This window comes from Eumetopias jubatus, unplaced genomic scaffold, assembly GCF_037043125.1.
Source record: "Eumetopias jubatus isolate StellerSeaLion01/CBP00866 unplaced genomic scaffold, mEumJub1_p1.0 scaffold_8, whole genome shotgun sequence".
Classification (NCBI taxonomy): Eukaryota; Metazoa; Chordata; class Mammalia; order Carnivora; family Otariidae; genus Eumetopias; species Eumetopias jubatus.
Window position 1 is genome coordinate 40,651,855 of NW_028274814.1, and position 27,911 is coordinate 40,679,765.

At 49.9% G+C, this 27,911-nt stretch overlaps 1 protein-coding gene across 6 annotated transcripts in view; it reads right to left on the reverse strand.

The window, feature by feature from the left end:
* DDX11 (DEAD/H-box helicase 11) overlaps positions 1-27,658 on the reverse strand; it is a 41,530-nt gene extending 13,872 nt beyond the window's left edge. For 4 of the 6 annotated variants that reach the window (XR_015768815.1, XR_015768814.1, XM_088025866.1 and 1 more), the window contains exons 1-19: positions 27,549-27,658; positions 23,737-23,922; positions 23,345-23,492; positions 16,710-16,958; positions 16,156-16,242; positions 15,683-15,840; positions 9,308-9,353; positions 8,349-8,456; positions 8,041-8,128; positions 7,427-7,632; positions 5,644-5,796; positions 4,437-4,483; positions 4,021-4,100; positions 3,138-3,182; positions 2,960-3,027; positions 1,387-1,425; positions 1,045-1,156; positions 757-888; positions 192-304 (exon numbers count right to left, since the gene is read on the reverse strand). Coding sequence is in view for 4 of the 6 variants with exons in the window: in XM_088025866.1 (XP_087881992.1) it covers positions 192-304; positions 757-888; positions 1,045-1,156; positions 1,387-1,425; positions 2,960-3,027; positions 3,138-3,182; positions 4,021-4,100; positions 4,437-4,483; positions 5,644-5,796; positions 7,427-7,632; positions 8,041-8,128; positions 8,349-8,456; positions 9,308-9,353; positions 15,683-15,840; positions 16,156-16,242; positions 16,710-16,958; positions 23,345-23,488 (1,875 nt within the window). In the remaining 2 variants the exon portion in view is untranslated. Of the gene's footprint in view, positions 1-191; positions 305-756; positions 889-1,044; positions 1,157-1,386; positions 1,426-2,959; positions 3,028-3,137; positions 3,183-4,020; positions 4,101-4,436; positions 4,484-5,643; positions 5,797-7,426; positions 7,633-8,040; positions 8,129-8,348; positions 8,457-9,307; positions 9,354-15,682; positions 15,841-16,155; positions 16,243-16,709; positions 16,959-23,344; positions 23,493-23,736; positions 23,923-27,211; positions 27,317-27,548 lie in introns of those variants that run through there. The other 2 variants (XM_088025867.1, XM_088025868.1) reach the window with 2 other exon arrangements.
* Positions 27,659-27,911: the final 253 nt, after the last annotated feature.

A 27,911-nucleotide genomic window follows, 5' to 3' on the forward strand; every position in this document is an offset into this window, starting at 1 on the left:
CCCAGGGCTAAAGGCCCAGGCATGAGACAGTACAGCGATGCCACCCAGTGGACACTGCTCAGCCTGCTCAAGCTGACCCCTTTCCGGTCTGGGGGCCCACTGGACGGGAAGAGGCCTGACGGTGCATCTTTCCCCTGTCACTGTCCCGTCCCAGCACCTGGGGTACAGGAGGCTGGCTCTGGTCCCCTTACCGGTTGCATGGTGCCCCCTGCGATGACCACGGCCCGGCATTCCTTCACCACCTGGGCAAAGTGCACAGCTGGATTCAGGAGCAAGAATTTGAGGCTACTCTGACTAAGGCTTCCTGAAAAAAAGACAGAGACAGCTCCATGGGGCAGGAGGCGGGCTGCAGGCCCAACAAAGACTTCCATGAGTCTGAGGCAGAGGGGAGCTCAGCTGTGTCTACATAGGAGCCACGAAAGATACCACTTTCCTTTTTGATTAGATCCCACTTAATCTCCAGGACAACCCTAAGGGAGACAGCACTATCCCCTCCCTTTGCACATTTATCTTCAGAGAGATAAAGAAACACAGCTCGGAGGTCATGAAATCAAGACTCAAACCAAAACCCACCTACCCATCTCTTGCAGCCTGACCCAAGACGCCCCACCGTGCTACTGCCTCACACCCCTCCTCACACTTCCACCACCACCACCCCACCAGGCCACAGGGACCAGTCATCACCACCCTGTTTCCTGATCCAGTCTTTTCATGCTCTGGTTCTACAGCTCCATGCCGGCTCCTCCTTCGGATTACCTTGGCGGCTCAGGATGACCCTGCCATCCTGGTTGGCAGTGGTGAGGGCTGCTAGGAAGGATTCGATGTGCATCAGTGGGGAAGCCAGCCGTGGCACCCTGGCCTCGCCCTCCTCCACAGGGGTCACAGAGGCTGCAGAGAGCAGAGAGAAGAGGCTCTGGGACCACAGAGGCGGCAGGGCCCCCTGCAGCGAGGCTAAAGCCATTCTCCCAGGGAGTGGAGTCCAGGCGTGAGGCGCGGACATTCCCGTCCCCCGCCTGCTGTGCAGTCTCCAGCCTTCTGACTCACTCTGGGTCACTGTGGGCTGCAGGCTCTGCAGGAAGTGCTGGAACCCAGCCAGTTTGGGCTGCTCCCTGGAGGGTGCGAGGACTGTGCCATACCTTTCTGTGAAGCCGAAGAGCTGGGACGGGGTAAGAGAGCGCAGGGAGGAATGAGGGTGCAGCAGTGGGAGCCCCGGCTGGAGGGAGGTTTTGCCACACCCCATATAGCCCGCAACTCCCCACCCCCTGCCCCCAGCAAGCAGCGCTATAGGAAGGAGAAGGGAGCAGAGGTGACCTGAGTGTCTGAAAGGCCGGGGGCAGCACTGGGGCGCCGCGGAGCCCGGCCAGAGCCGGGAAGGGGAGGGCGCACCTTCCTGCTGACCATGCTCCTCTCACAGTAGCGCTGCACCTGCGAAAGCAAACCCGCTGCAGGCACCAGCAACAACTAGCTGGAAGACAGAAACTGCCACCTTCCCGAACCCCAGGGAGCAGGACTCCCTGCCACCTCCTGAGGAGCCCACAGCCTCCTCGTGGCCAGGCGTGTCACCCTGCTGAGGTCACGCCTCTCCTGCCGCCCCCACACACAACGCGGTGCTCTCCCACGAGAGCAAGCCTCATGCGTGTGGTCCCCTCACAAACGTGTGCACGGCTCCGACCCTCTCTAAAGGTACTGGTGACAGGTCCCCTCCGTTCTCCTTCAATGTGACAGCACCTAAGCTGAACCTTGAAAGATCAAGAGTTAAAAAAAACCTCTCGGAGCAAAGGCACGAAAGAGGTACAGCCTGGGGCTTGTTCGGGGATGTCGGGTGCGTACACTACGCGCAGCCTGGGAGGGAGACAGGGCGTTGAAGCCTTGGAAGATTTCGAAAGAGAGCGTGACCTTTCAGTGGAGCTCCACTACACTATAGTGTAGGAAAGACATCAGAAGGTAGAGGGAGTGAAATCAGGGAGAGCAGGGAGAAGGCAAGAGGAAAAGTGCCTGTCCTGACGTAGCAGCCGGTGGGAATGGAAAGGCCGCGGAAGTTCAAGAGCTATTTCCGGCTCTGGGGCCCGGCAACTGTTTGGATGTGGGACCCAAGGGGAGAAGAAAGGAATCAAAAAGGCCTCAGACTGCCAGCCTGTCTGATGGGGTCATGGCAGTGACAGGACCAAAATGGGTAAGTTGGGGGGGTGTGAAGACAAATGGGAAGGCAGGAGGGAGAGCGAGCAGGGTCAGGAGTCCAGGCGGGGGGGGGGGGAGGGGGGGCTCACACGCCAGGCACCGACTGCTCACTTGTGTGCGGCCTGTGCCTGTCCCTCCTGGGGTAACCTCTCCCAGCCTTGGGTCCCTCTGCTTTTGAACAGTGATGGTACATCCTACCCTGGAGTCACAGAACCTGGTGTGTTGCCTTGAACGCAGTAAGCGCTCTGTATTATTAGTAATTTAGAATCCCTGAGTCGTGAGTTGAGCGAAGGTGGCGGTACCCTGCACAGCGAGCCCGGAGCGAGCTACCACGGGAGGCTGCACTCAAGCTCAAGGCTGGAGTGGGAGGAGGCGAGGGAGTTCTCAGCCACCTCAGCCCAACAGCAGGATCATGCTCCTGAAGTTAACCTCCTGCTCGGAGTAGAAGCCCAGGGCAGACTATGCCGGAAGAAAGATGGAACAAGGCAAAAGACCTGGGAATTTCTATTTCTGCCTATTTGGGACAATGAAAGGAACCTTTTCTCACCAATCCCTAGGACCCTTCAACCCTGGATTGAAGATTGTTTTTTTCTTGCTGATGCAATGCTTTAAGGGTTAAATAATTAGAACATGTATGCTGTAGATCCTCAGACTTCTAGACCGCTTAAGGACAGAAGAAATTTACTTTCTATTCCTCCGTCTTCACACAGTGTTCTGCTCACAGGTGGTAATAAAGATAAGAAAACTGGATGTGCGGACACAAAACGGTGAAAATCTCTACCTTGAACAGGTTGATGTTGTCGATCTGGCTCTCAAAGAGGAAGTCATTAATGGTCTTCAGCTCTGTCCCTAGGGGTAAACAAAGGGCCCTGGAACCCTTACTCTGAAGACCACGGTCCCCGAGGTGAGCTCAGAACCGGCTCAGAGCAGCTCCGGGCCTCTGGAGGCAGTCCTCTTACCTGTCTGCGAAAGGCTCTGTGTGTTGGGATTTTGCTTCGTGTTCCCTAAAACAGAGTTCAAGCAGGTCAGGATGGTGACTCTCTGACCCACCCCCCCGCTTCTCACACTGAACACTGTACTCCTCAAATAAGAGCATTCATATTTGAACGGATTTTTTTTGCCTTTTATAAGTACCCAAAAAACCCACTGAGGGGAGCCTCAAAATCTGACCCACGTTTGCACATGGGGCCCAAAGCCTTGTGGATTTCATTCTTTTCACACCTCCTCCAAGGAGGCTGGGACCGAGTGACCACCCTACTTTATGCAGCCACAAAGGAGAGATGGAAGGGAAAAGCACCAGCATTCGACAAAATCCCTCCTGCAAGATGCTCCCCTGGCTTCCTGAACTTCAGCATGTATGTAAGCCTTCAGGTGGACAGCCATGCAGCAAAGGAAAGGGTAGGTGACAGAGAACTGTGGGACTCAGAGCCACAGGAGTCCCCCCTACTAGGTTCATGAAGCAGAGGCAGGTCACATCCCTGCTCTGAGCTCTAGTTTACTCATCTGTCAACGAGGGTGAGCGGGCTGCTCTCCTCAGAGGCGCACTCCAAAGTGACTCCACACAGTCCTGTTACACTACGCTGTTATTACTACCTGGGGAGTAGGGTCTGGCAAAATAAAAAGGACTCAGAACAAGGAGAAATAAACCAGGAATCTAAAAAAGGATCTAAGGTCAGACAATTCAGCTAAGCTATAAGCTTATAAGAAATAAGAATCTTCCCCATCAGTGGCCAAGACAATTCTTGAGGATGCAGAAAACCCAGGTGTCCTGACTGGCATCCAGAGAATGGACCACAGCAAGCTTAGCAGGCCAGGGGTTAGGGTGGGCATGGTGCTCCTTACCACCCAACACAGTCACAAACTTCTCCAACAGATACAGGATCTGTTTGATGTACATCAAGTTCTTGGCCTTCAGACGCTTCCTGAGGAGACACCAACGGACATCAAGTGGTAGTACTCCACAAGCAACTTCCCTTCCAAGTCCCTCAAGCCGATGCCTTTCTGTCTAGTGTCTTTCAAAGCAGGCCACGAGCGATAAATATGCCCCCAGAAAAGAAGGCTTGCCATGGCCCAAGGCCCCCCTAGCCAGCTGTTGCGTCCCGAGCATCCTCGGCCCGTGTGGGGTACACACCACGATGAACAGGAGGGGAATAACCCGCTGGCCTCCCTGGCGCTGGGCCTGGGCCAGAGATGGAGACCCCAGGGCTTTCAGAAACCGAGCAGGGTTTTCCCCTCCCCTTCAGGAGGCAGCGTCTTACCCATATCGTTCCATATACTGGAGCAACTGGGAATGGGCCTGGCAGAGCTGGAGAGAACAGAGAATGGGCATGAGAGAAGCCCAGGCTCTGGGCAAGCAGCCGAGAGCTGTGCGAATGATATCTGAGATTATGCCTAGAAAATTCCAGCCAGGCCACATGGGAAGCAGGTAAAGAGAGTAGGCCTGGGTACAGACAAAAGGCCTTGAGGGCACTGGGAGCTGAGAGGCGAAGGAAGGCGGGGGGGTCTGCTGCCGTATCCTCTTTGGGTCAGGGAAAAAAGCAAGAAGCTCAATCTCTCAGGTAATGAATCTCCCTACTAATTTCTACTGCGTTGGGCAAAGATGTGTTTTCCACTGAGCACAGAGGTGGTTCAAGGTAGCCATTACACCCTGGCCTAAGGTCAACACAGGCAGTAGAAGTGGTGGGGGGCACCTGGGTGGCTCAGTCAGTTAAGTGTCTGCCTTCAGCTCAGGTCATGATCCCGGGGTCCTGGGATGGAGCCCCACATCAGGCTCCCTGCTCAGCGGGGAGTCTGCTTCTCCTTCTCCCTCTGCCCCTCCCCCTCCTCATGCACGCACACACGCACTCTCTCTCTAAAATAAAATCTTTAAAAAAAAGTTGTGGGATGCCATGTGGGCCTCAGGGTCAGAAACCAGTGGTCAAGTCCCAGCTCCACATTCATGAGCTGTGTGACTTTCAGCACACTGCTTAAATGCCCCCTGAATCTCAAGAGTTCTCAGTGTTAACTAGGAACACCAGCCCACCCGGAGGCAGTGTGAAAATTCACAATACTGCCCACGGTGCATGGCACAGAAGAGGCAATCAATCCACTGTGGCTCTCAGAAACCCTGAGCATCCCTCAAAGCAAGGCTAACAACATCGAACTATGTGAGGACCCCTGCTTCCTTCACTTCTCTGGCCTAGAGAGAACTAGGTATTAGCATCCTGTGCTGGAGGGACTCAGGATGACTGACCTATGACAGTGAGGAGCAAGAAAATGAGCCACCTCGCCTGAGCTGGGTCCCCCTAGTTCTACAACCTGCTGGAAAGCCAGTTAGCCCCCCGATGAGGCCACTGCCTCGACTCAGGGCACCCTCTCCCAAGCCATCGCCAGACCAATTCCAGGGCTTAGAGAAATGATCCACATCCCTCCACATCCCTCTGCCCCACGGCAGGCCCTGGCCCAAGAAAGGACAGGCCAACCCACCTGGGAACCGCTGACCTCCGCACTGTGGATGCCCGTGAGGGTGTCGATCAGGTTGTGGGCCTCATCGATGAGCACCACCTGGCCCTGCAGCCGGATGCCCGCAGCCTGGCGGGTGGCCGCGTGCAGCAGCATCTGGTAGGGTAGCACCACGAGCTGGGGAGAGGAGTGGCCACCTGAGCAGTGGGGTGGGGGGGGCTCCCTGCTCTGGCAGGTGTGCCCCACTTACTCTAAGTGCCTGGTGCGAACAGTTTTTAGTTCCCAGCCAGGATGTGCGCAGGGACAGCTATAGCACAGTACTGTGCTTTTACCAACAGACCCTTGTCTCAAGTTTTCTGTGGAACATCAAATATGAAACAGACAAAACCGGAGCCAGTCTGACTCTGACCGAACCAAGAGTGGGGGTGGGGAAAGGGGAGCAGAGAGGAGTGTGGAACCCCTGCTCAGCCTTATCCATACCCCCGAGGTAGCCCCCAAAGCACCCGAGATTCCTCAAAACACAGTGAACACCCCTGGTGTACTAGAAGGTAGCCCCGCATTCTGGTCCTAGAGCTGCCACTTTCCCAGCTGTGTGACTCCGGGAAAGTCACTTAACCTTTCTGAGCCTCAGTTTCTTCGTGGGCAAAAGAGACTTGATAAACTCTATCTCAAATGAGGGCTAAGGGCTAGAGGACGGGGGCAACAAAAATAAACACATTCTGTAAATTTTTAGGTGCTACTTGTGAGGACGATTTTCCAGTTAAAAGAATACTGATAACGTGAAACTCCAGAAAACTGGAAACTTAAGGCCCAGCTTTAATCCTGGCTCCATTATCCACCTGCCGTGAGAAAACAGATAAATCATTTAGCCATTCTGGGCCTGTGTCCACATGTGTATGTATGGATAATACCTGCCTTTGCTTTTTCAGTGGGATACTACAAAGCAAAAATGAGGTGACAAGTGTCTCAAAAAGTTAAGATCACAAAAATCTCAGGACATCTTATCATATTTACACACAGGTATCTATGGCACTGATCAGGCGACGTGGCAGACAGACCCCATGAAGGGCGTGCAACAACGGTGGGGGCTGGGAAGGTTCTGGAATTTCCCTCTGAGCACCCATGCAACAGTTCAGGGCAGTATACTAACAAGCATTTAACTGCTGTGTAAAATCAATACTAACGTTGTTCCCTGAATCTCTGAAAACCTACCTAATCTTTTCCTGCATATATGGAATTCTCCACAAATGAAACCCTATTTCCAAAAGTCACTGGAATTAAGCAATAGCAAGAAGACAATAAAATCATACCAAATAACAATATTTTTGATCTGTCAAATGGGCAGTTTTTCTCTGTGTGTAAAGATGAGACTCAACATGGCAAGTCTAGAGAAGACAGTCTTCTCCCACACTGGCAGGTAGGTGCCTACATCAGGACGGTTTGTCTGAAAGGCCATTTGGAAACACATTTCTGTTCCACAGCACCCTGACTGCATCCTCTCAGCTTCCTGCTGCCCCGCGCCCCCAGACTCTGGTTTCTCTAGGACTGCACACCCCTTCCCAGTTCTTATGTGCTGTCCCCAGTAAGGCCATCTGTTCCTACAACCCAGAGCCACAGGGGACCGGGGGCTGCCCCCACCCCCACGCACTAGGACAGAGGGGGTGACAGGTCACCAGGGTGCTGTGTGCTGGTCAGTCCAACCACGGCCAGGGACATCCTCCCGAATTAAGAGGAATGAGGAAATCCCTCGTGGCTGAGGCCAGAGTTAAGAGCCAAGAGTTACTGCTCAACCCTCCAGGGTCTTTACCTGGGCTGCTGGAATGGCAGACCTGCTCCCGTAATAGGGACAGGCCCGAGCCTCCTTCCCCAGCGCCACCAACTGCTCAATGTCCTTCACCCCCACCAGGACCTGGTCTCGGAGGAGCTGCAGCTGCTCGTAGCCATAGAAGGGGCAGGTGGCCCGGCGCTCCTGCTTTCTCCTCTTGGGCTTCTCTTCCTCAGCTCTGCTCTTCTCTGAGGGGCAAAGGCACAAGGAATGAGCCCTGTCCACGTGGCGGCAGTAGGTCCATAATGTCAAGACCCAATTCCATGGGGTGGGGTCTAATAAACCCTTCCCGGTACTGCTTAGGATGGTCTCACCATTCTGGCATTTAACTTTGTGTTCTCTAGAAAAAGCCAGTAAGAACGTCTCAGAGCCAGGGTTCTGGACTAGACACTGACCCAAAAAGCAAAACGCCTTTTCCCAAGGAGACGATCTTAAGGAAGGACGCAGCTGCTTGCTCTGCCCTCACTGCTGCTTAAGACACCATCTCCCAGGTCCCTGGTCCGCTTCCGGCCCTCTCCCCACCCCTTCTCAGCACTGCCCAAGGCTACACGACCGTCCCAGAGGCTCTCTGCACAGCTCCAGGCGCTGGGGGCTACCGTGTTTGCTTCTCTGCATCTCCATGCAGCGGTCATTGATGAGCTGCGCAGAACCCAGGGTTTTCACATCTTCGTTTATACAAAGATTCTAGAAGACAGAAGACAAAGAGAGAGCCACAGCAATGGCTACACAATATACAGCAACCCTCCGGGGCCTGCCCAGCCCTGCCAAGAACCAGAAGAGGCCAGTCCTCCCGTCGCACGGCCTGCCCTGGATCCACCATCCTTCCACGCCCGGAAGAGGAAGACGAAGGCCCAGGAGAGGGAGCAGGACGGCACCCAGGCCAAGACGCAATGCCTCTGCGTACCTGCCGAGAGCCGAGGGAGACAAGCCGGGTGTCCTTGCCAAAGGGGCTCCGCTGTACCTCGTGCACAAACTGAGCCAGCTGGGAGTGCGTCCGACTGCAGTAGTAAATCTGCTCCGAGGAGAAGCACGGGATTTCAAAGAGGAGACTACAACATCTCCGTTCTCCGCATATCAAGGAATACATGGCCTAGCAGGCTGAGGGACTGGGGAGAGTGGCCACAAATACACACACCTAGAGCAACGGGACTCCGCCCCACAGCAGATCTCAGCTAATGCAGGGCCCAGGCAGTCCCCACCTCCCCCTCAGCTCCAGAAGTTTACAAGAACACCCACAACATGGAGCTCCTGCCATCAGTCCTGCTCAGCCGAGAATCCAGCCACTTCACAGGGTTTGGTCCTCTTAGGACAGGCTGCCTCCCCGTGCTGAGGTTCCCAAGTGGGGAAGATTAGGTTCTGGGGGGGGCGTGTCGGGGGTGGGCCATCCACACACACTGCCCAAAGGCCTTGGGGGCCAGGCTCGCAGTAGGGCGGGCGGGGGGGGGGTGGTGGTGAGCTGAGCTCTATGCTCCTGAGATTGCGGAGAGCAAGACGAGGAAAAGAGACATGGGGGAAATACCTTTCAGCAGAGAAAACAGAAGTCTTACACAAATAAAACCGAATGTTTTTAAACGTGACAGGTCTCAGAACCCTTCGTACCTCAAAGCGCTCTGTGCCCATGAAAACACAAACAAGAGGAGAGGGAGCCAAAGGGCAGGGTGCTCCTGCTCAGGCCTGCCCCCACCCCCCCACCCCACAGACCGACACCACTGGTCCGTAGGCCTGCCAAGTGAGCCCCTCAGCACTGAGGTCTGGGGCAGAGGCCGGAGGCTCTTTGCCGATGACAGGAGAAGCAGCCGGGGAGGGGACACAGAGCCCTGGACTCAGGCCCAATCCCAGAATCCCCAGGACGCAATGTCTCACCTTAGTTACATGTTCCTCCTCCGGGCCATCCTCATCCTGGTCCACTCTGAGACAGAAAGTGACACGGAAACTCAGCTCAGCTCAACTAAAAGCACACTTACCGGGCATCTACTGAGTGCCAGCAACTCGCCCTGGACCTAAACCAGCAAGATGCAGTTCCCGTCATTGGAGGCCAGCACAGCTGAGGCTGGAGCGCCGAGCCAGAGGGAGACGGACACATCCCGGCAACAAAGTTCCACCGAAACAAGGGCTCGCTCGCTTGCTCACTTGGTCAGAGAGACGTGCCAGGCTAACACCAACCCCGTCCTCCCATTCCCATCCACGAAGACAATGAGAAAGGGGTACAGTATGCCCGAAGCCGAGGTTCGGTGTCTGACTCTGTCCTTACTGTGCGCCCAGCAGCAAACTGGAGTTCTCTCGGCTCCCCCACAGAACTTTGTTCTTACCACCTCAGAGCCGTGGACATGCTGTTCTCTTTACCTGGAAGGCGCTCTCCCCTCACTTCCTCTTTTACCTAGCTAGCTGTCAACCTTGAGAGGCCCACATAAACACTGCCGCCTCTGGGCAGCCTTCCTCAACCTCCCTAGAGGCTCAGCTGGCCCCTCAACACACTGCTGTGGCCCCCACACCTGTTCTTTGTAATACCCATCTCGTTCAAAATCACTTATTCTTGGTCTGTCCACCCCTCCAGACTCATGTCCACAGGCAGGACTTGGGGGGTGTCTTGCTTCTGTGAGGGCCAGGGGGTCCCACCCCAGGGCTTGGCACACAGCAGGAATTCCATGCACATTTCCTGAGGGAAGTCACGACTGACTGACTAAAAGATGCTGTCACCCAGAACCAGACAAACCTCTTCTCTCCTTGGCACCTTACCCTTCCCAGCAATGAATGAAGAGCCCACGTGCACTGAGGAACTAGGACGGAGGTCAAGCCTGCATTACAAGGCTGACTGGTTAGTCAACATTGTTAGTCTAGACTCCCCAGAAAAAACAAAATCGTTTACAGATACACTCCCCCCTACAGGGCCATTACTGGGATTCTTTCTGTTCACCTGGCAAATTAATTTTTTTTTAAGGCAGAAATACTAATTCCCTTGGGCAATCAGAAGTAGAGTTATTTACAGGGTTGCCTTTCCGGTCAATAAATAAATAATTGTGGGGCGCCTGGGTGGCTCAGTTGGTTAAGCGACTGCCTTCGGCTCAGGTCATGATCCTGGGGTCCCAGGATCGAGTCCCGCATCGGGCTCCCTGCTCGGCGGGGAGTCTGCTTCTTCCTCTGACCCTCTCCTCTCATGCTCTCTCTCTCTCTCTCACTCTCTCTCTCTAATAAATAAATAAAATATTTTTAATAAATAAATAAATAAATAAATAAATAAATAATTGTTCAGTCCGCTTTATCTGATGGGCCTTGATTTAAATCACATACAAGGTAAGCAAACTCAACAGGATCTAGATAAGAAGCTGGATGTGTGAAGAAATGAAGAGCAAAAATTTTATATTCAGAACTGGCTGGGACGCCTGGGTGGCTCAGATGGTTAAGCGTCTGTCTTCGGCTCAGGTCATGATCTCAGGGTCCTGGGATCGAGCCTCACCTCGGGCTCCCTGCTCAGCGGGGAGTTGGCTTCTCCCTCTCCCTCTGCCACTCCCCCGCTTGTGCTCACTCACTCTCGCTCTCGCTGTCAAATAAATAAATAAAAGCTTTAAAAAAAAAAAAAAGGAACTGGTTGTGTTCTAAGAGAGGCTCCTGTCTCTCGAAATGCCAGGGCATGGGAGCTGTAGAAGTTCATCTGCAGGATTAATGGCTCAGGCCCAGGCCCTGAGTAACACTTTGTTTCTCTAATGGTCACAAACTCCACTCAAGTTCTTTCTCTTGTCCCCAGGGGGGCTCTCGAGGAGAAGTACAAGAACGGGCAAGTAACCTTGGAGGCAGGTGGCAAAGGGTTTACGAGCACTCACTGCTCCTACCTCCCCGAGACGGGATGCATAAAGAGGTCTGGCCATCTCAACCCTGGGCAGGGTCAGAAGTTTTGGTTCTAATCCAGGTCCTGAAATCTGTGCTTAAGGGCAGGCCTCTAGCACCAACAAAGAAAAGCCCAGGGCCAGATGATTTCACTGGCGAATTCTACCAAATATTTAAAGAAATGATACCAACCCTTCTCCAACTCTTCCAAACAACTGAAGAGGAGAAACACTGCCAAACTCATTTTATGGGGCCAGCATCAGTCTAATACCAAAGCCAGGTAATGACACTACAAAGAAAGGAAACTACAAGCTAATATATATGCCCGATGAATATAGATGCAAATGTTCTCAACAAAATATTAACAAACTGAATTCAATAGCACATTAAAAGGATCATGCCCCATGATCAAGTGGGATTCCTGCCTAAAATACAAGGATGGCTCAACATATGCAAATCAGTAAATGTGACACATCAAAGAATGATAGATAAAAGTCGTATGATCACCTCAGTAACACAGAAAAAACAAATGACAAAATCCAACACCTGTTCATGACAAAAACTCTTGACGTATGAAGTGCAGAAAGAACGTACCTCAACAGAACAAAGGCCATCCGTGACAAGCCCGCAGTTAACGTCATACTCAGCAGTGAAAGCTTTTCCACTAAGACTAAGACAAAGGTGCTCACTTTTACCTCCTCTCTGCAACACAGTGGAAGTCCTAGCCAAGACCAATCAGGCAAGAAAAAGGAAGAAAAAGCATCCAAACGGGAAAGGAAGGAGTAAAACTACCTGTTGTCATCAAGTGATATGATTATACATAGGAAAAGCCTGAAGACAGCACCAAAAAACTGTCAGGACTAACAAATTCAGTGAAGTTGCAGGATACAAAATCAACACACAAAAGTCAATTTCATTTCTGCATACTAACAATGAACTGTCTGAGAAAGAAATAAAACAGTCTAATTTACAATGGCATCAAAAACAGTAAAATACTTAGGAGGTACAGACTTACACATTCAGAACTACAAGACCAATGAAAGAACCTGAGAAGACACGAATGACAGAACGTCCCATGTGTGCAGGTCAGAAGAATTCATGTTGCTAAAATGTCCATTCTACTGAAATCCATTTATAGATTCAGTGCAATCCTGTATCAAGAGTCCAACAATATTTTTAACAGGTATAGAAGAAAAAAATCCTAAAAATCATATGGAACCACAAAAGACCCCAAATAGCCAAAGCAATCTTGAGAAAGAACAACAAAGCTGGCGGCATCAATGTTCTGATTTTAAACAGTATGATAATCAAAAGAGTACAGTACTGGCATAAAAACAGTAGAGTGATCAAAGCAGGATGGTACTGGCATCAAAACAGACATATAAGACCAACGGAACAGAAGAGAACCCAGAAATAAGCCCATGCGTATACAGTAAAGTAGTATTTGACAAGGGAGCCAAGAACACTCAATGAGGAAAAGACAGTCTCCAATACGGTGCTGGAGAAACTGAATTCAAAAGCACATTAAAAGTCACATGAAAAAGAATGAAACTCAATCCCCACCCTACACCACTCACAAAAACTCAAAATGGATTAAAGACTTAAATGTAAGACCTAAAATCATAAAACTCCTAGAACAAAACATAGGGAAAAAGCTTTATGACATTGGTCTTCACAGTGATTTTTTTCGAAATAACATCAAAAGTACAAGCAAAGCAAAAATAAACAAGTGGGACTATGACAAACTAAAAAGCTTTTGCACAGCAAAAGGAACAATCAACAAAATGGAACAGGAACCAAAAAATGGGAGAAAATATTCGCAAACCACCTATCTGACGATAAGGGGCTTATAACCAAAATATGCAAGGAACTCCTACAACTCAACAGCAAAAAAGCACATAATCCGGTTAAAAATGGGCAGAGGAATTGAACAGACATTTTTTCAAAGTTCATACAAATGGTCAACAGGTACATGAAAAGATGCTCAACATCACTGATCCCCCAAGGAAATGCAAATCAAAACTGCAATGAGCCATCACCTCACACCTGTTAGAATGGCTACAATCAAAAAGATAAGTGTTGGCAAGGGGCGCCTAGGGTGGCTCAGCTGGTTAAGCGGCTACCTTCCACTCAGATCCTTCCACTCAGGTCGTGATCTCAGGATCCTGAGGTGGAGGCCCCATGTCGGGCTCCCTGCTCAGTGGGGAGCCTGCTTCTCCCTCCTCCCCACCCCACCCCGTGCACACAGGCGCACAAACACGCACTTGCACGCTCTCTCTCTCAAATAAATAAATCTTAAATATATATATATATGTATATATAAGTATTGGCAAGAATGTGGAGAGAAGGGAACCCTGTGCCCTGTGAGCAGGAACGTAAATTGGTGCGGCCACTCTGGAAAAAAGCATGGATGTTCCTCAAAAATTAAAAGTATTAGGTAGCATATGATCCAGCAAGCCCACTTCTGGGTATATATACCCAAAGGGAACGCAATCCATATCTCAAGGAGATCCCTGCACCTTCCTGTTCACAGCAGCAACTAATGCAAACAACCCAAGTATCCACAGATAGATGAATGGATAAAGAACGAGTCACACACACACACAGCGTAAAACAGCCATAAAAAGGAAGGCAACTCTGCCATTTGTGACAATACAGATGAACCGTGAGGGCATTATGGTAAGTGATGTAAGCCAAAGGACAAATTTTGTGTCATCTTGTGCGGAATCTAAAAAAACCAAACTCCTAGAAACAGAGTAGATTGCTAGGGGCTGAGGAGTGGGGTGAAAGCAGTCAAAGGGTATAGATCTTCTGAAAATAAATGACTATTGTTAACACTATATTGTGTATTTGAGAGGTGCTGAGAGCACATTTTTAAAGAAATGTTACGAATGTGAGGTGATGGTTCTGTTAAGTAACCTCATCATAGTGATCATTTTGCAATACATACGCCTATCAAACCATCATGGTACGCATCTTAAACTCACACAATGTTATACCCCTATTATATCTAGAATAAAGCTGAGGGGAAAAGAAAGAAGTCAGGGCAGCCGGGACCCTGAGCGTCTGCGGGCGAGGTTAGAAGGTGCACGACAGACAGGCTGTGAAGGTTTTCTCCATCACCAGTCAACGGAAGGTTTGAGACCCTGGAGTTACACTCCACACACATGGTCACCACAGTGTCAATGACAACATGGGACACATGGGACCTGGAGTCACCTTTAGAGGAGCAGGAAACACCCCTTCCAAGCTGGGAGCCCAAGAGGAGTGACCTCTAGATGCACTCATGCCTTGGGGAGAGCCACTGATGTCAAAATGACCTTAACGCCCTTCCTAATGCCCAAATCAGGTCACTCCTTTGCCTGCAACGGCCCACAGCCCCGCGACACAGAGAGAGATACCTAGACCCCTCAGTGGAACTCTGAGGCCCAAACAAACTGACAGCTGCCTCTTCTTTGCCTCTCTTCCTCATTCGCTCTTAGCCCGTGGGCCTTCTCTGTATCCCTCAAACCCACCAAACTTGCTCCCCTTTCCAGACCAGGGCACCAGCAGGCCTCTGACTAGACCTCTCCTCCCAGGTCTTCCCACGGCTCTTTCTCACCCGTCACCACCTCCTCAGAGGCCTCTCCTGGCTTCACCTCAAGGGGCAACCCCACACTCTACCCGCTGCACCTGGTTTCATTTTCCTCCTGGGCAAATGTGCTCACCTCACGCAGTTACTACCTGTGTGTTTGTCCCACCACCCGCCGCCCCCAACCACATGCAAGCTCTCCATGGGCAGGGGGCGTAGCCGGCGTACTTGGCATCTGGAACCACGCCACACCTAGAGCAGATCCTCAAAGGTCATCTGTGCAACTGAAGCGCGCATGGAAAAGGAGGCTCCCGCGAGGGGAAGCATGACCTCTGAAAAGCCTCGCTGTCATCTTCAGGGTCTTCTACTCCACCCAGCAGCTTACTGCTCACAAATCAGAAACCCAGACAGAAACCAGACAGTGGAAAGAGCAACTCAGGCTAAGGATACGTTGACGGTTTACGTCCTAAAGCTCCCACGGTGTAGTCCGGGGGCGAAGAGCACGCGACTAGAGCCGGCCGGGCTGGGTGCAGTCCCTGCCCCTCGGCCTCCTAGCCCCTTGCTGGCCATGATGGGGAGACACAAAGCTTGCGAGGCTACCAGAGTTCACTCACACGAACCCGATGCTGGCAGAGGGCACGGCTGGCTACCGCCATCACCACCAGTGACACACGCTCAGGAGGAGCCTGACTGAGAGCAGGGCCAGGTGGCCGGCATTGCATCCCTTCAGATGCCTCATGAGGGACAAAGCAGCCTGCCCCTCTCCGGGCACAGGAGCCGCTCCCGCGGGAGGCCCCATGTCCACGAAGGCGGGGGCGGCGGGGGAGGGAGAAGTGCCGTCTTACCTGCCAGCCGCTCCCTTCTCCTCGTCGCTCTCATACTCGGCGAGGACCAGGTCCTCCTCCCCACATGCTGGCTGCTCTGGCAGCTCGGCCGCTGCCCCTGCCGCCAGCGCCTCCCTGCTGAGGCGGAGGACACGCTCCATCTCTTCTTCCTCTTGTCTCTGTGTAAGAGCACCGCCAGTGGAGAGAGAAAGCAATCTCAGCACCGGCACCCGCGCCCCCACCCGAGTTTGCCTGCGAGTGGCTACCACACGCCATCACCACGGGCCTCGCTTCCCTACCGGTGACTATACCCCAGGTATCAATACCTCAGCTCAAGCTGCAGCTCCTGGACGATGAGAACTTAGCCAGAGGGGGGCAGGGCCAGCAGACTGAGGTCCTGGCCACTCCCCCACAGGAGCGGCACCGTAAGGCCCCACACAGTGTGACAACAGTGCCGGCACCCCGTCCCTGCCACCCCCGCAGACGACGCTCACCATGCGCTTGGCTGCATACTTGAGCTGTGCATTGTGACGGATCTGCTGCAGGCGTTCCTCTCGCTTCTTCCTCCTGACCTGCTCCTCCTAGAGGGTGGAGTAGCCAGAAAGGAAACTCCTGCCCAAGTCCCCAACCATGCCCTTCTTGAAGAGTCTGGGGCTCAGCCCAGGGCCTCCATACACGGGGCGGGACGGTTCTTCCTTCCGGGGACTGCAGCATCTCTGACCCTCAGTGTGGGAGGTCTGCACACTCCCTCCCAAAGCAACACACTCTCAATCAAATTCATTCCCTTAATGGAGTTTGCAGCCACTGAACCGCGTTGCCAACGGCAACAGTGAGGCTCCTTTCCCAAGTAGGTAATGAATGGAACTGTCCACCCCATCTAGAGAAGGCCTGTTGACATCAGCTTTAAAAAGACAGCGCGGGTGCAGTACCACAGGCTCAAGAAGGCACCGCAAAGGCAAAGGACATGCTAACTCCCACAATCAATGCCAAATTACTAGCCAAGCCCTGTTTCCTGGATGACTCCCACTTCTGTCACCCCACAGCTCACCTTCAGTCGGTCTACCAGGTCCCTTTCTTCTTTCTTCTGCACAAACTGAGTCACCCAGTCAGGCTCTCCCACAGGCCTCAGGGTGTCTGGGGTCTCTTTGCAGGAGGATGAGAGAGACGGGGACTGCTCCTGCCCGTCACTTAAGGGGACAGTTCCAGTTTCAAGGAGACGTGCCTCTTCTTGATGTTTCTTCTGCTCAAAGTCACGGAGCCAGGAAAGGGCCCCACAAATAAGACTTAAAGATTTTCCCTACAGGAAGAAAAAGGTCTTCAAAAACGAGAACAAAAACCAAAGCTTTCCAAATGACGTTTCCCATTTTAATAAAGCCTTCAAGGAAGGTCTAACTTTAAATATTAGAAGGCACTCTAAGACCAACCTGGGAAAGGGCGGGAAGGGAATTAGCAAAAGGACAGCCAGGAAAAATAGGAAAAAAGGAAGAAAGAAAAATAAAGTTCTTGGTTTAATTATATAGCTCACTGTTCCTAAGATAATTTAATGTGGCTTATCAGGTTACATATAAGTACTGCAAGTTAACATAATTAGAAGCTGAGGAATTAGATAAAAAGCCCCAAAAAAGAAGGCCAAAAAATACATGGCTTGAAACCCTATATACTCGCTAAGGGGGAGCCACATTTGGCTCTATGCTTTAATACAGCCCATGTGCAGACAGAACATGATCGGTCCCATGAGTCCCAGTCTTCAGAAACTTTTTAAAGCAAACTAATTGCTCTGGAGAACACAATTCTTAATTCAAAGACTGGAATTTTCCCTGTGGGTCCTTGCTGTGGGTTGAATTATGTCCCCCCTCAAATTCGTATGTTAAGTCCTAACAACCCTGAGTGTCTCAGAATGTGAACTTATTTGGAAATACGGTCACTGCAGATGCATGTAGTTTAAGAAAGAGGGGGGCCCTGATCCACTAAGACTGGTGTCCTTACCCAAAGGGGAGATTGGGCCACTGAGGCATGCCCAGAGGGAAGGCGATGCGGTAAGACACAGGGGAGGATGGCCACCTACATGCTGAGGAGAGGGCCAGAACAGAGTCTCCTCTCACGGCCCTCCAAGAGAACCCTCCCTGCCTCACAACCCTGAGTCTGCACTTCTGGCCTCCAGAGCTATGAAGAGAAAACTTCTGTGGTTTAAGCCCCCAGCCTGTGGAACTCTGTTACAGCAGTGGGAGCACTAACACAGTCCTTCTGGGGCAAGAAAAAAAATGAGGCGTGTGTGTATGTGTGTGTGTGAGACGAGAAAGAGAGAGAGACAGAGAGACAGAGAGAGAGAGAGAGCGCACACACGCGCGCCTTCCTCAGAGCTGCTGCAAGCATTAAGTAAGCTCACACCCATAAAAGCTAATACCTACTCCAGGATTAGAACAATACCTGGTACATAAGTGAGCAACAGGAGCTAATTTTTTTTGCTATTATTAAGTAATAATAGTAAGATTATTACGTCCTGCAATAAGAACCTATTTCATGAAATTCTTTTTTTTTTTTTTTAAGATTTTATTTATTTATTTGAGAGAGAGAGAATGAGAGATAGAGAGCACGAGAGGGAAGAGGGTCAGAGGGAGAAGCAGACTCCCCACTGAGCAGGGAGCCCGATGCGGGACTCAATCCCGGGACTCCAGGATCATGACCTGAGCCGAAGGCAGTCGCTTAACCAACTGAGCCACCCAGGCGCCCTATTTCATGAAATTCTTAAAAGGCCCTATGACAGAATGGCACTTCTGAAGAATGAAGAGATGACATATCTTTGGAAAAAGCCCCATATAGACCATTTCTCTCAGCTTTTGATAAATAAATACACAATGGCAAAGACTCCCGAACAGCACTCCCCAGCAGCAGCTGGACAGCAGCCATTCTGTATGCCAGTAAAATGGGGAGCCACCGGCTTTAGCCATCACCAAGCTAGGGGCCAGGGAGCCATCCCCCTAAAACAGTGGCCCTGGGTCGGACACCCGGTCAGAGAGCCAGCACCCTCCACTGGAAAGTGAGCTGAGGAAGTTCCCAAGGGAACGTCAAAGTTATCTTCCCACAATTGTGAACACACTCTATCACAAAGAGAAAGGAGGACTGAGGCCTGCAATTCTATATCCCCTAGTAAGACACTAAAAATCTAAACCGGAAAATGTTAAAAGGATGTATGACCCAATGCTTGCCTCAGTTAATAAAGTACCCACAACATACCTAGCTTTGAACAATGTTATTTCGTGGGGTACCACCCAAGATATCACAGTTATACAAACACCCACACTGTAACAAGCACTGGACTTGATGTTGGGAAGGAGAATTCTCTAGAAAATGCCCACAGGCACAAACTTAACACACGAACCGCGGGGCGTCGCATTTCCCTGGGAAGCGTGGGCTCCAGGTGGAGAGGTCAGCACAATGTGGCGGACTCATGAAAGGCTAAAATGGGGAGGGACAAGAGAAGCAGGCATCATGAGGAGCTAAGTGGGGAGCTTGGCCACTGAGGTAGAGGTCTAGCAGGTGAAGCACCACGGGTAATGGTATGGCACCCCTGTGTGCAAGGGGGCACCAACCACAGGAGGAAGAACTTACTAGAGACAGGATTTAGATAATGTCAGAATGATACGGTAACTGAAGTCACAAAGACAGGACGCCCCGGAACCACGAACATCGACAAGAAAGGGCTGAGCAGAGGAATGGGATGCACGGAACAGGCAGAGGGTTGAGATGGGGACCTAAGCCTTCAGGTTAAACAGGGCAGAATGAACACATGCTCTTCTGTGTCCTTTTCTGAAACATGCTAAAATTACACCAAAGGAATAAAAGAGGCTTAAAACCCACAGAAACAAAGAAAGTGGAAGAAGGGAAAGTAACAGGTTTTAGAAGAAATGGAAAGCAGAGAACTGGACTGAGAGGAGTAAAGGATGCTAAGCCCAAGTGCCTGCAGAGATCCCCCCGATTCCTGCTCACAAGCCCCCAAATTGCCAAGGATGTCCCCTCCCTGCAGAAGACAGGATGTGTACCCTCTGGAGGAGCTGAGCCAGGAGGGCTCTGGAGATGGCGGGTCAAGTGAAGGGTGCGGAAGAGGGCCGGACTCAAAGCAGGACACTAAGCGAAAGCCCATGCACCTGAAGCAGCTTTCCCAGAACACCCTCAAGAATAATGGCCATCAGGCTGGGACCAGAAGGCAAGAGTTTAAAGGAACCTTCTCTGGAAAAACTGGATGGCTCGAGAGAAATCACACAGTGACTGATCACTGGAGGCCCCAACAGAGAGGCTAGCCCATCAGTCCAAAGCCAGCCTGCCCCACAGCCAGTCAGCCCGCCCTGTGGTGGCTTTTTCTTGAACACCAACAGAAGATAGCCAAGGATCACCAGACATTTGAGGAAAGCCTCTCAACAAAACACAGAACCCAAACTGGGGGAGGGAGAAGGATGGACAATGAGATGATGCAGGGCAGAAAAAATTCAAAAATGCTACTTTAAGTGGTATCCGCAGAAAGATATTATTTCCATGAAACAAGAACAGAATGCTATTTTTAAGAAGCAGAGAATAAGAACAAGTTCTTAAATATTAAAGATAGAATAAGAGAAATACACTGAACAGAAAGACTGGACAACAAAGTCAAAGGAATCCTGAAGAAGAATTCAAAGTGAAACAAAACAAGAACAAACCAATATGCCCAAAGAGATAAGCAACTAGAAGAAAACATAATTGGGGCACCTGGGTGGCTTAGTCGGTTGGGCATCTGCCTTTGGCTCAGGTCACGATCCCGGGGTCCTGGGATCAAGTGCCGAATCGGGATCCCTGCTCTGCAGGGAGTGTGCTTTTCCCCCTCCTTCCTGCTCATGCTCTATCTCTGTCTCTCTCAAATAAATAAATATCTTAAAAAAAAAAAAAAAAAAACGGAAGAAGAAGACCAGGAGGTCCAAACTCAGAGAATGGGAGTACCAGGAAGATTATCAAATGTGAGAAAACATCTCAGAATGGAGAGATAAGAAGCCTCCAGATACAAAGTGCCCATCAGGAGGCCAACACAAAAAACTAAACACACTCATCCAACCCATCGACATGCGATTTCAGAATACAAAGGATAGAGGATATCCTGAAACTTTGGAAGGTGGGGTGGATCAGGCCACCAAGGACTGAGGTGCAGATTGCACCTGACGTCCCAGTAGCAACAATGGAAACCAGAGGGTAGAGGGAGCAGCTATTAGGGAAAAGCATTCTGCAGCTAGAATTATATACCTAACCCAACTATCACTACCAGTCAAGTGAAAAGGCACATCAATACATTCTCAGACCAGCAAAGTCTCAAAATCTTACCTCCCATACAACCTTCAGGAACATTCTCTATCAAAACAAGTGAACCGAAAAGATACGGAATCCAGGAAACAGAGAATCCAACAAAGAATTCACACAACAATATGGATGAATCCCCAAAATATTATGCTGGCTGAGCAAAAGAAGCTAGTCACAAAATAGTACTTCTATATGTTTCCATTTTCATGAAAGTTTAGAAAGACAGAATGCATCTACAGAGATGGAAAGTGAACCCTGACTGGCTGGGGTAGGGTGGGGTGAGAGAGGGGAACAGCAGCCAAGGGTAAACAAACTTTCTGGGCTGGTGGAACTGTTTTGCATGTTCATTGCAGTAGTGGCTATATGGGGGTTTACATCTGTCAACACTCATTGACTTGTGGATTTAAAAGGGGTATATTTTGGGGGCGCCTGGGTGGCTCAGTCGTTAAGCGTCTCCCTTCAGCTCAGGTCATGATCCCAGGGTCTTGGGATCAAGCCCCACATCGGGCTCCCTGCTCCGCAGGAAGCCTGCTTCTCCCTCTCCCACTCCCCCTGCTTGTGTTCCCTCTCTCTCTGATTCTCTACCTGTCAAATAAATAAATAAAATCTTTAAAAAAATAAAAGGGGTATATTTTATTATATGTCAATTATACTCCATAAAGTTGATTTTTTTAAAGGAAAGAAGGGAAATCCTAGCATTACAGTTGTGAAGTAGATCTTAAGAGTAAACTGAGAACTTCAAGAAGGAAATCTCCACGGTATAATGGAGTTAGTAATTACTACAGATTGAATTATGTCCCCTCACAAATTCATATGTTTCAGCCCTAACCCTCATGTGACTATTGGAGAAAGGGCCTTCAAGGAAGGAATTACAGTTAAATGAGGTCGTAAAAGTAGAGCCCTGATCTGATAAAACTGGTGTCCTGATAAAAGGGGGAGAGACACCAAACCTCTCTCCACCATGTGAGGACACAGTGAGAAGGGGGCCCCCTACAAGCCAGGAAGAGTCCCTGCCAGAAGCCAGAGGCTGCCCAAACCTTGCACTTCCAGCCTCCCAAACTGAGAAATAAATTTCTGTCCTCTGAGCCACCCAGTCTGTGGTATTTTGTTATGGCAGCCTGAGCAGCCAGACTAAGCTGTAATTTTATGGATGGAGTATCATACAGAAAGGCCCCTGGATGGTGTGAGAAAGTGGTGTAGGTATATTAAAAACTAGACAAACTTTAAAAGGCAATTATCAACTCTGGGAAAACAAAAATTGTTCAAGAAGAAAACCCATAATCAGAGCATACTGATTTAGCAGAGGCTAAAATTTTCCTAACTACACCGGGAGGATGTGGCGAGGGAAGGAAAGGAGACAGTAAGAGAGCTACATCTTAGCTATCACAAAGGAAGGCACAATCACTATAATGAATAAATCAAGAAACAGCACCAAGTTTACAATTTCAGATATGCTATGCAAGTGTATTTCTTAGGAACCAGTTAAAAGAATTAAAAATACCTGCCCAAAGAACCAAGTTTGATAAACTTTTTAACTTTACAAATGACACGCATTATTTTTGATTAAATTTTTTATGACTCTAAACGAAGGAGAGGGATATGTTCAATGATACTAACTGCTGCAGAGAGATCAAATAAGGACTCGAAACACCCAAATCTACTAATCAGGAAATCACTGCTGAGACGAAAAACCAGTCTGCGAGGACTGGTGGGGGAAGAAGGCCTGCTGCACTGGGTTAGAAGCCTCCTGTGGGCAGAACTCACCAAGCTCCACGGGATGACAGGGACACAGAGGAGGACCTCCAGGAGACCGCGGCCTGGCTGGGGGATCTTTGCATCAACACACGCAGCTCACTACCACATAGTACTTTCTAAAGGAGAGGCGGGGACTGCTCACTACAGTCCTAATCTTCCTCCTAGCCACCTTCTAATAAATCCCTCCATCGTTCCACTCCTGGAAGGAAAAACTCAGGGGCCTTTGGTTGGATCTCTCCAGCACTCAGTAACTTTGTTTCTGACAACGAAACCAGTATGTTTAATCTGTGAAAAAGCCAAGGTAATTTGTTTCTCAACATCAAAGCAGTTGTGTGCCCAGAACAATTTGCAAAGCTTGGGTGCTATAGGTCTTGGTTTCTACAGGCATTCAAATTCTCCTTGACCTTCGGCGTAACTGTTCTCAGACCCTGGGGCTGCATTTAACAGAGGAAGCGACTGTTACTCAGAAAGATAAACCAAGGGAACAACTTCGCCCAACTTCAAACCATGAAAACTTCTGCCTAGGTTAACAAGCATGCTAGGTGGCTTCTGCAGTGCCATAATCAGGGTCTCTCAGGACCCTCTTGGCCCCTGAAGAGTCATACTTACAGTGCCAGTCGGACTCTCAAATATTCCAATCTTGCCAGCCTCCAACACCTGATATAGCTCTGCCATGAAGTCTTTCTGAATGGAATAGGGTGTGAAGGGAAAAGGGAAATGGATACCACCAACCTCCTGGGTTTTATTAGCCATGGTCCTAGGGGAAAAAAAAATAGGCCTGAAATCTAGAACAGTTCCTAAGACCAGTCTCAATACTAGATACAGAATTTCTCCTCAGGTTGTACACTTTTTTGCAAGCAGAGACCATGTTCTCCCCAAGGTGCACGCCCTCATGAAGCCATGCCCAGCTCATGCAACCCATCTAATGACATTTATCAGAAATGGCTATGCAGAACGCAGCCCAGCAGAGCCCTGAAACAGAAACCGCCCTGCCATTTTACCTGGGATTCTTCTGCTTCTTGGACACCCTTCTAATGCCTCCAGGAAAGGTGTAAAGACTTCCTCTCGAGGTGTACCCCTGAGGTCAGGGGTGTTGCTCCTGACTAGCTGTGCAGCACAGTTCTGCCCATGTCCACAGCACAGCCTTTGCCTGGCAAAGCCACCTCACTTAATCCTGCTGCCAAGACCTGTAAAAACACAGGCAGAGAATCACCAGTACAGTTCTTTACCTGGCACAGGTGCACACATACATCCGTATTTCACAGGGATCTTTAGTTTGCTTCTTTGTTCATCCTAGCCTCCATGTCCAGTATAAACCAGAGCTTTCTGTCTGGTTGCAGACTGGGAGAGCTCTCCTGACAGGGACTAAGCCCTGGCTGGAATTCCAGAGCTCCCCAACACTGAGACCATAGCATTTCTCTTTCCTTGCCAGGCCAAGGTCTAAGAAGAACCTCTCAGCTCCATGTTTTATCTTTTTTCCCCTCTTCTGAACCAAATTTCTCTAAGATAGCTTCTCCACACCCTTTCTTCCTTTAGATTTTTTTTTTAATCTTTATTTTAAGTAGGCTCCATTCAATGTGGGGCTTGAACTCATGACCCTGAGATCAAGAGTCACATGCTCAACTGACTGAGCCTGCTAGCCGCCCCAACCCTTTCTTCCTTTCATTACCATGTGGAGGACTGACCCTTCCATCCTGGTTCCCACACTCTCTTTGGAAGTCACTGCTCCAACCTATTTGGCAGGCCCATCTCTTCTAAGTACTAACCAGTCTGAAATCCACTTAGAATCTTGCCACACGACCGGCCTCAGTAAGACTACTGACAATGTCAATACATTTATGAAGGGAAAGGTAGTTGCCATGACGTTCGTCCACTTAATAGTTTAGGAGCACCTAACAGGACGACAGAGGTGAAAAACTATAAGAAGGGTGACTATTAAAAACTAGGACCATTCAATACTGAGAGGGAGGCATAGAATCAAAAAAAAAAAAAAAAAGGAAGAAAAGAGGAAGGTGTCTAACAAATTTTTATCACCTAGTATGTGTTAAACACTCCACAGGCCTTTTTACTATTATTATCCCAGTTAACCTGTACAACACTATAAGGACACAGTTGTTGGGTAATCATGCTTCCAGACATTAAATAATTTTCAAGGGCAAAGTTAACAAGAGAAAAACCAGGGACCCACACCAAGGTCCATATGGCTCTCTTTTAGTCAGATTCACCTCGCAAGAGATAATCAGCAGAGGCAGAAGGGAGATCTAATGAAAATATACATACTGAGAAATTATGCAAAATCTGCGAAAACCTACAAAAAAAACAGAAGCCACTGACAGAGTGGGATTTCTTGCAGACTACAACTACAAAGTAATCCAGATCCTAAGAGAGCTCCAAGAAATTCCCCACCAAGTAAACACCCACAGACTGCCCTTCTGCTGCTCAGTCACATGCCAGATGGAGCCACTCACTGACCTCCTGCGCTTACTCATAGCTTCTGCTTACCCCAAACTTTGGCTGGCACAGGGCCTCTTCAGCGCCCTCTACCTTTGAGCTTGCCTGGCAAATGATGGACATTTAGGACTCAGCCTTCTCCCAGAAGCCTCCGCCTCTATTTGGCCACCCTATTCGGGTCAAATACCACTCCCTATCCAAACACACATACACCACCCTGCTTGAAGTCACTCTTTTGTCTCATTACCCTGTATTTAATTTCTTCGCAGCTCTTAGCACTAACTTATTTCATTTATAATCCTTTCATACCAGAATATACATGGCATAAGAGGAGGAACCTTGTCTGTCTTGTTCTTCCCTGCCCCCAGCACCAGAATAGGTACTTTGGCACCTAGCAGGCATTCAAATAAATTTTGATGAAATGAATGAATAGCCAGCTTGATATGGTGGCTGTAGGTAGAGGTTTCTGTTCTTCAGAGGCATGGGCAGAGGAGGTCCCACAACTAAAATACTTAGTCCAAGGGCCAGTTCTTTAATGGTTTCCAACTGCTTTCATATAACCTCACAGCAACCCTGTGTGATATTTTTATTAGCTGTATTTTATAGATGAAAACACTGAGACTCAGAAAGGTTGAGACTTGACCAGTCACTCAGCAAGTGCTTGAACCCAAGACTTGAACCCCCATCTGCCAGACCTCCAAGCCCCTGGGTTTTACAGTTCATCCCTCTTCCTCCCACCAGGGCAAGCCTACTGAAAAGAAAGACTTGGTTACTAAACTTCAGAATGACAACATGAAACAGTATAGAAGAAAAGTAATTATTTCACCCCCCTGTGGGTGGTAATTATGGATCTCATTATTCCAAAAGCAGCACAAGCTAAATCACAAGTTAAAGAAGTATTTGCATAAATGCTTGAATAGTGGATTCACTAAGTGCTATTCAGGACATTTGGTGTAACTTTTTCTCACCTCTTCAGGTTGGTTGTGTGGTGGACAGCCACAACCCCACACACAAGTTCTCCCTAGAATTCCCCACCAATGCTAAGGCACAGAGCATATACTTATTAAATGAGATAAAATACATGAAAGCATCTCAGGTACATGTTAGTTCTGAAAGTTCCTTTTCTTCAGTTCTCAATCACCACTCATTATTTACTTGCGTATAAACTATAGCTAGACTGAATTGTGTTCCGCCCCCCCCCCGGCAAAATTCAAGTGTTAAAGGTCTACTCCCCAACACAGACTGTATTTGAAGATAGGGCTTTTAGTAGGAAACTGAAGTTAAAGTCATAATAAGAGAGGGGTCCTAATCCTTCTAAAGACGGGTGACCTTGGAAGAAGGGGAAAGAGGGAACTCTCCACACCATGTGCGGATGAGGAAGAAGGGGGCCCTCTGCAAGTCAGGAATAAAGCTCTCACAAGGAACCAAATACGCCAGCACCTTAGACTTCCCAGACTCTGCAACCGTGAGTAAACAAGTTTCTGTTAAGCCCACCAGTCTAAGGTACTTTGTTATGGTAGCCTGAGACAACTTCCAGCCAGCGACTATTGTGCTGTTAGGTTCCTAAAATACTTCAACTTCACAGACCTGGGAGGCAACACAGCCCTAAAAGAAGAAAAGCTTCTCTACACCGGCTGCTAATCCAGAGCCACAGCTTGCACAGCTGCAATGCTCCAAGATGTGGAGAGACAGTCCGGCCCACAACCCCCACATTCTCACCTTGCTGGAGCCTTCTATCTCCCAGCTCCATCCTCGGAGCTCTCACACTATGTAAGAAGAACCTGCTACTTATTAGCATTTATTTCCACCTTTATGACACCTCCTCCAACAAGTGGTCAATTCCATTCATCCCAGTCCTCTAGACTGAACCCTACTCCACTTTGATTCCCTGACGGGCAGTAGAGCGGAGCCTTTAACAGAATGGGAACTGGGCTCCGGTGGCCAAGTCTGGGATCCCAGCTTATGTTAATATCCCTAAGCCTCAGTCTCCTCATCTGTAAAAGAGAAACAGGTAACAGCACTTACTCATAGCGTTGTAGGATCACTAAATAAGGTAATTTATGAAAAGCGCCTTAGCACAGCCGGGCTAAATTGAAGCCCCCTGACGCAGGGTAGCTGTTCTCACTCCTAAGCGCCGCTCCACAGCCACTGCAGGTCCCACCCTCATTGGTCTGTCCTTTCCCCTCGCATTGGTTTCTAGCCCGCCAATCACACGTTGGTCCCGCCCCTCCGGCTCCAGAACCTTTTCCCGCTCCCGACTCGGCCTGCCCCTCTGCACAACAGCTCGCCGCGTTTGCGTTTCCACCGGCGTCTACCCTCTCTCCTGTCGCTTCGCCTCGTCCTCACGCGGCACCGCGCTCACCCTCTTCGCCGGCGGGACTGCTTCGCTGAAGCCGGGCGGATGAGGCGTTCGAACAGAAAGTCACGTAACTTCAAACCGTGGCGCCCCTCCGTCAACGTCGGCCCCCGGGAGGAGCGTGCTGCGTTGCCACGCCCCCGCGCCACTGCGCCTGCGCAACCCGGAACTTGGAGGGGCGGGGTGGGGTGATTCGCCTTTTGTACCTCTGCGCTTGCGCAGCGGGTTCGGAACTGGGATTTTTTTTTTTTTTTTTTTTTTTTTTTTGTCTGGCGCTGGAAACCCTCGTCATGACAGAATCCTAGAGGCTGGGGTCAGGGAACTGGGCTTTCTCCCTTTGCCCTCTTGCCAGGTGCAGGATGTTTCAGT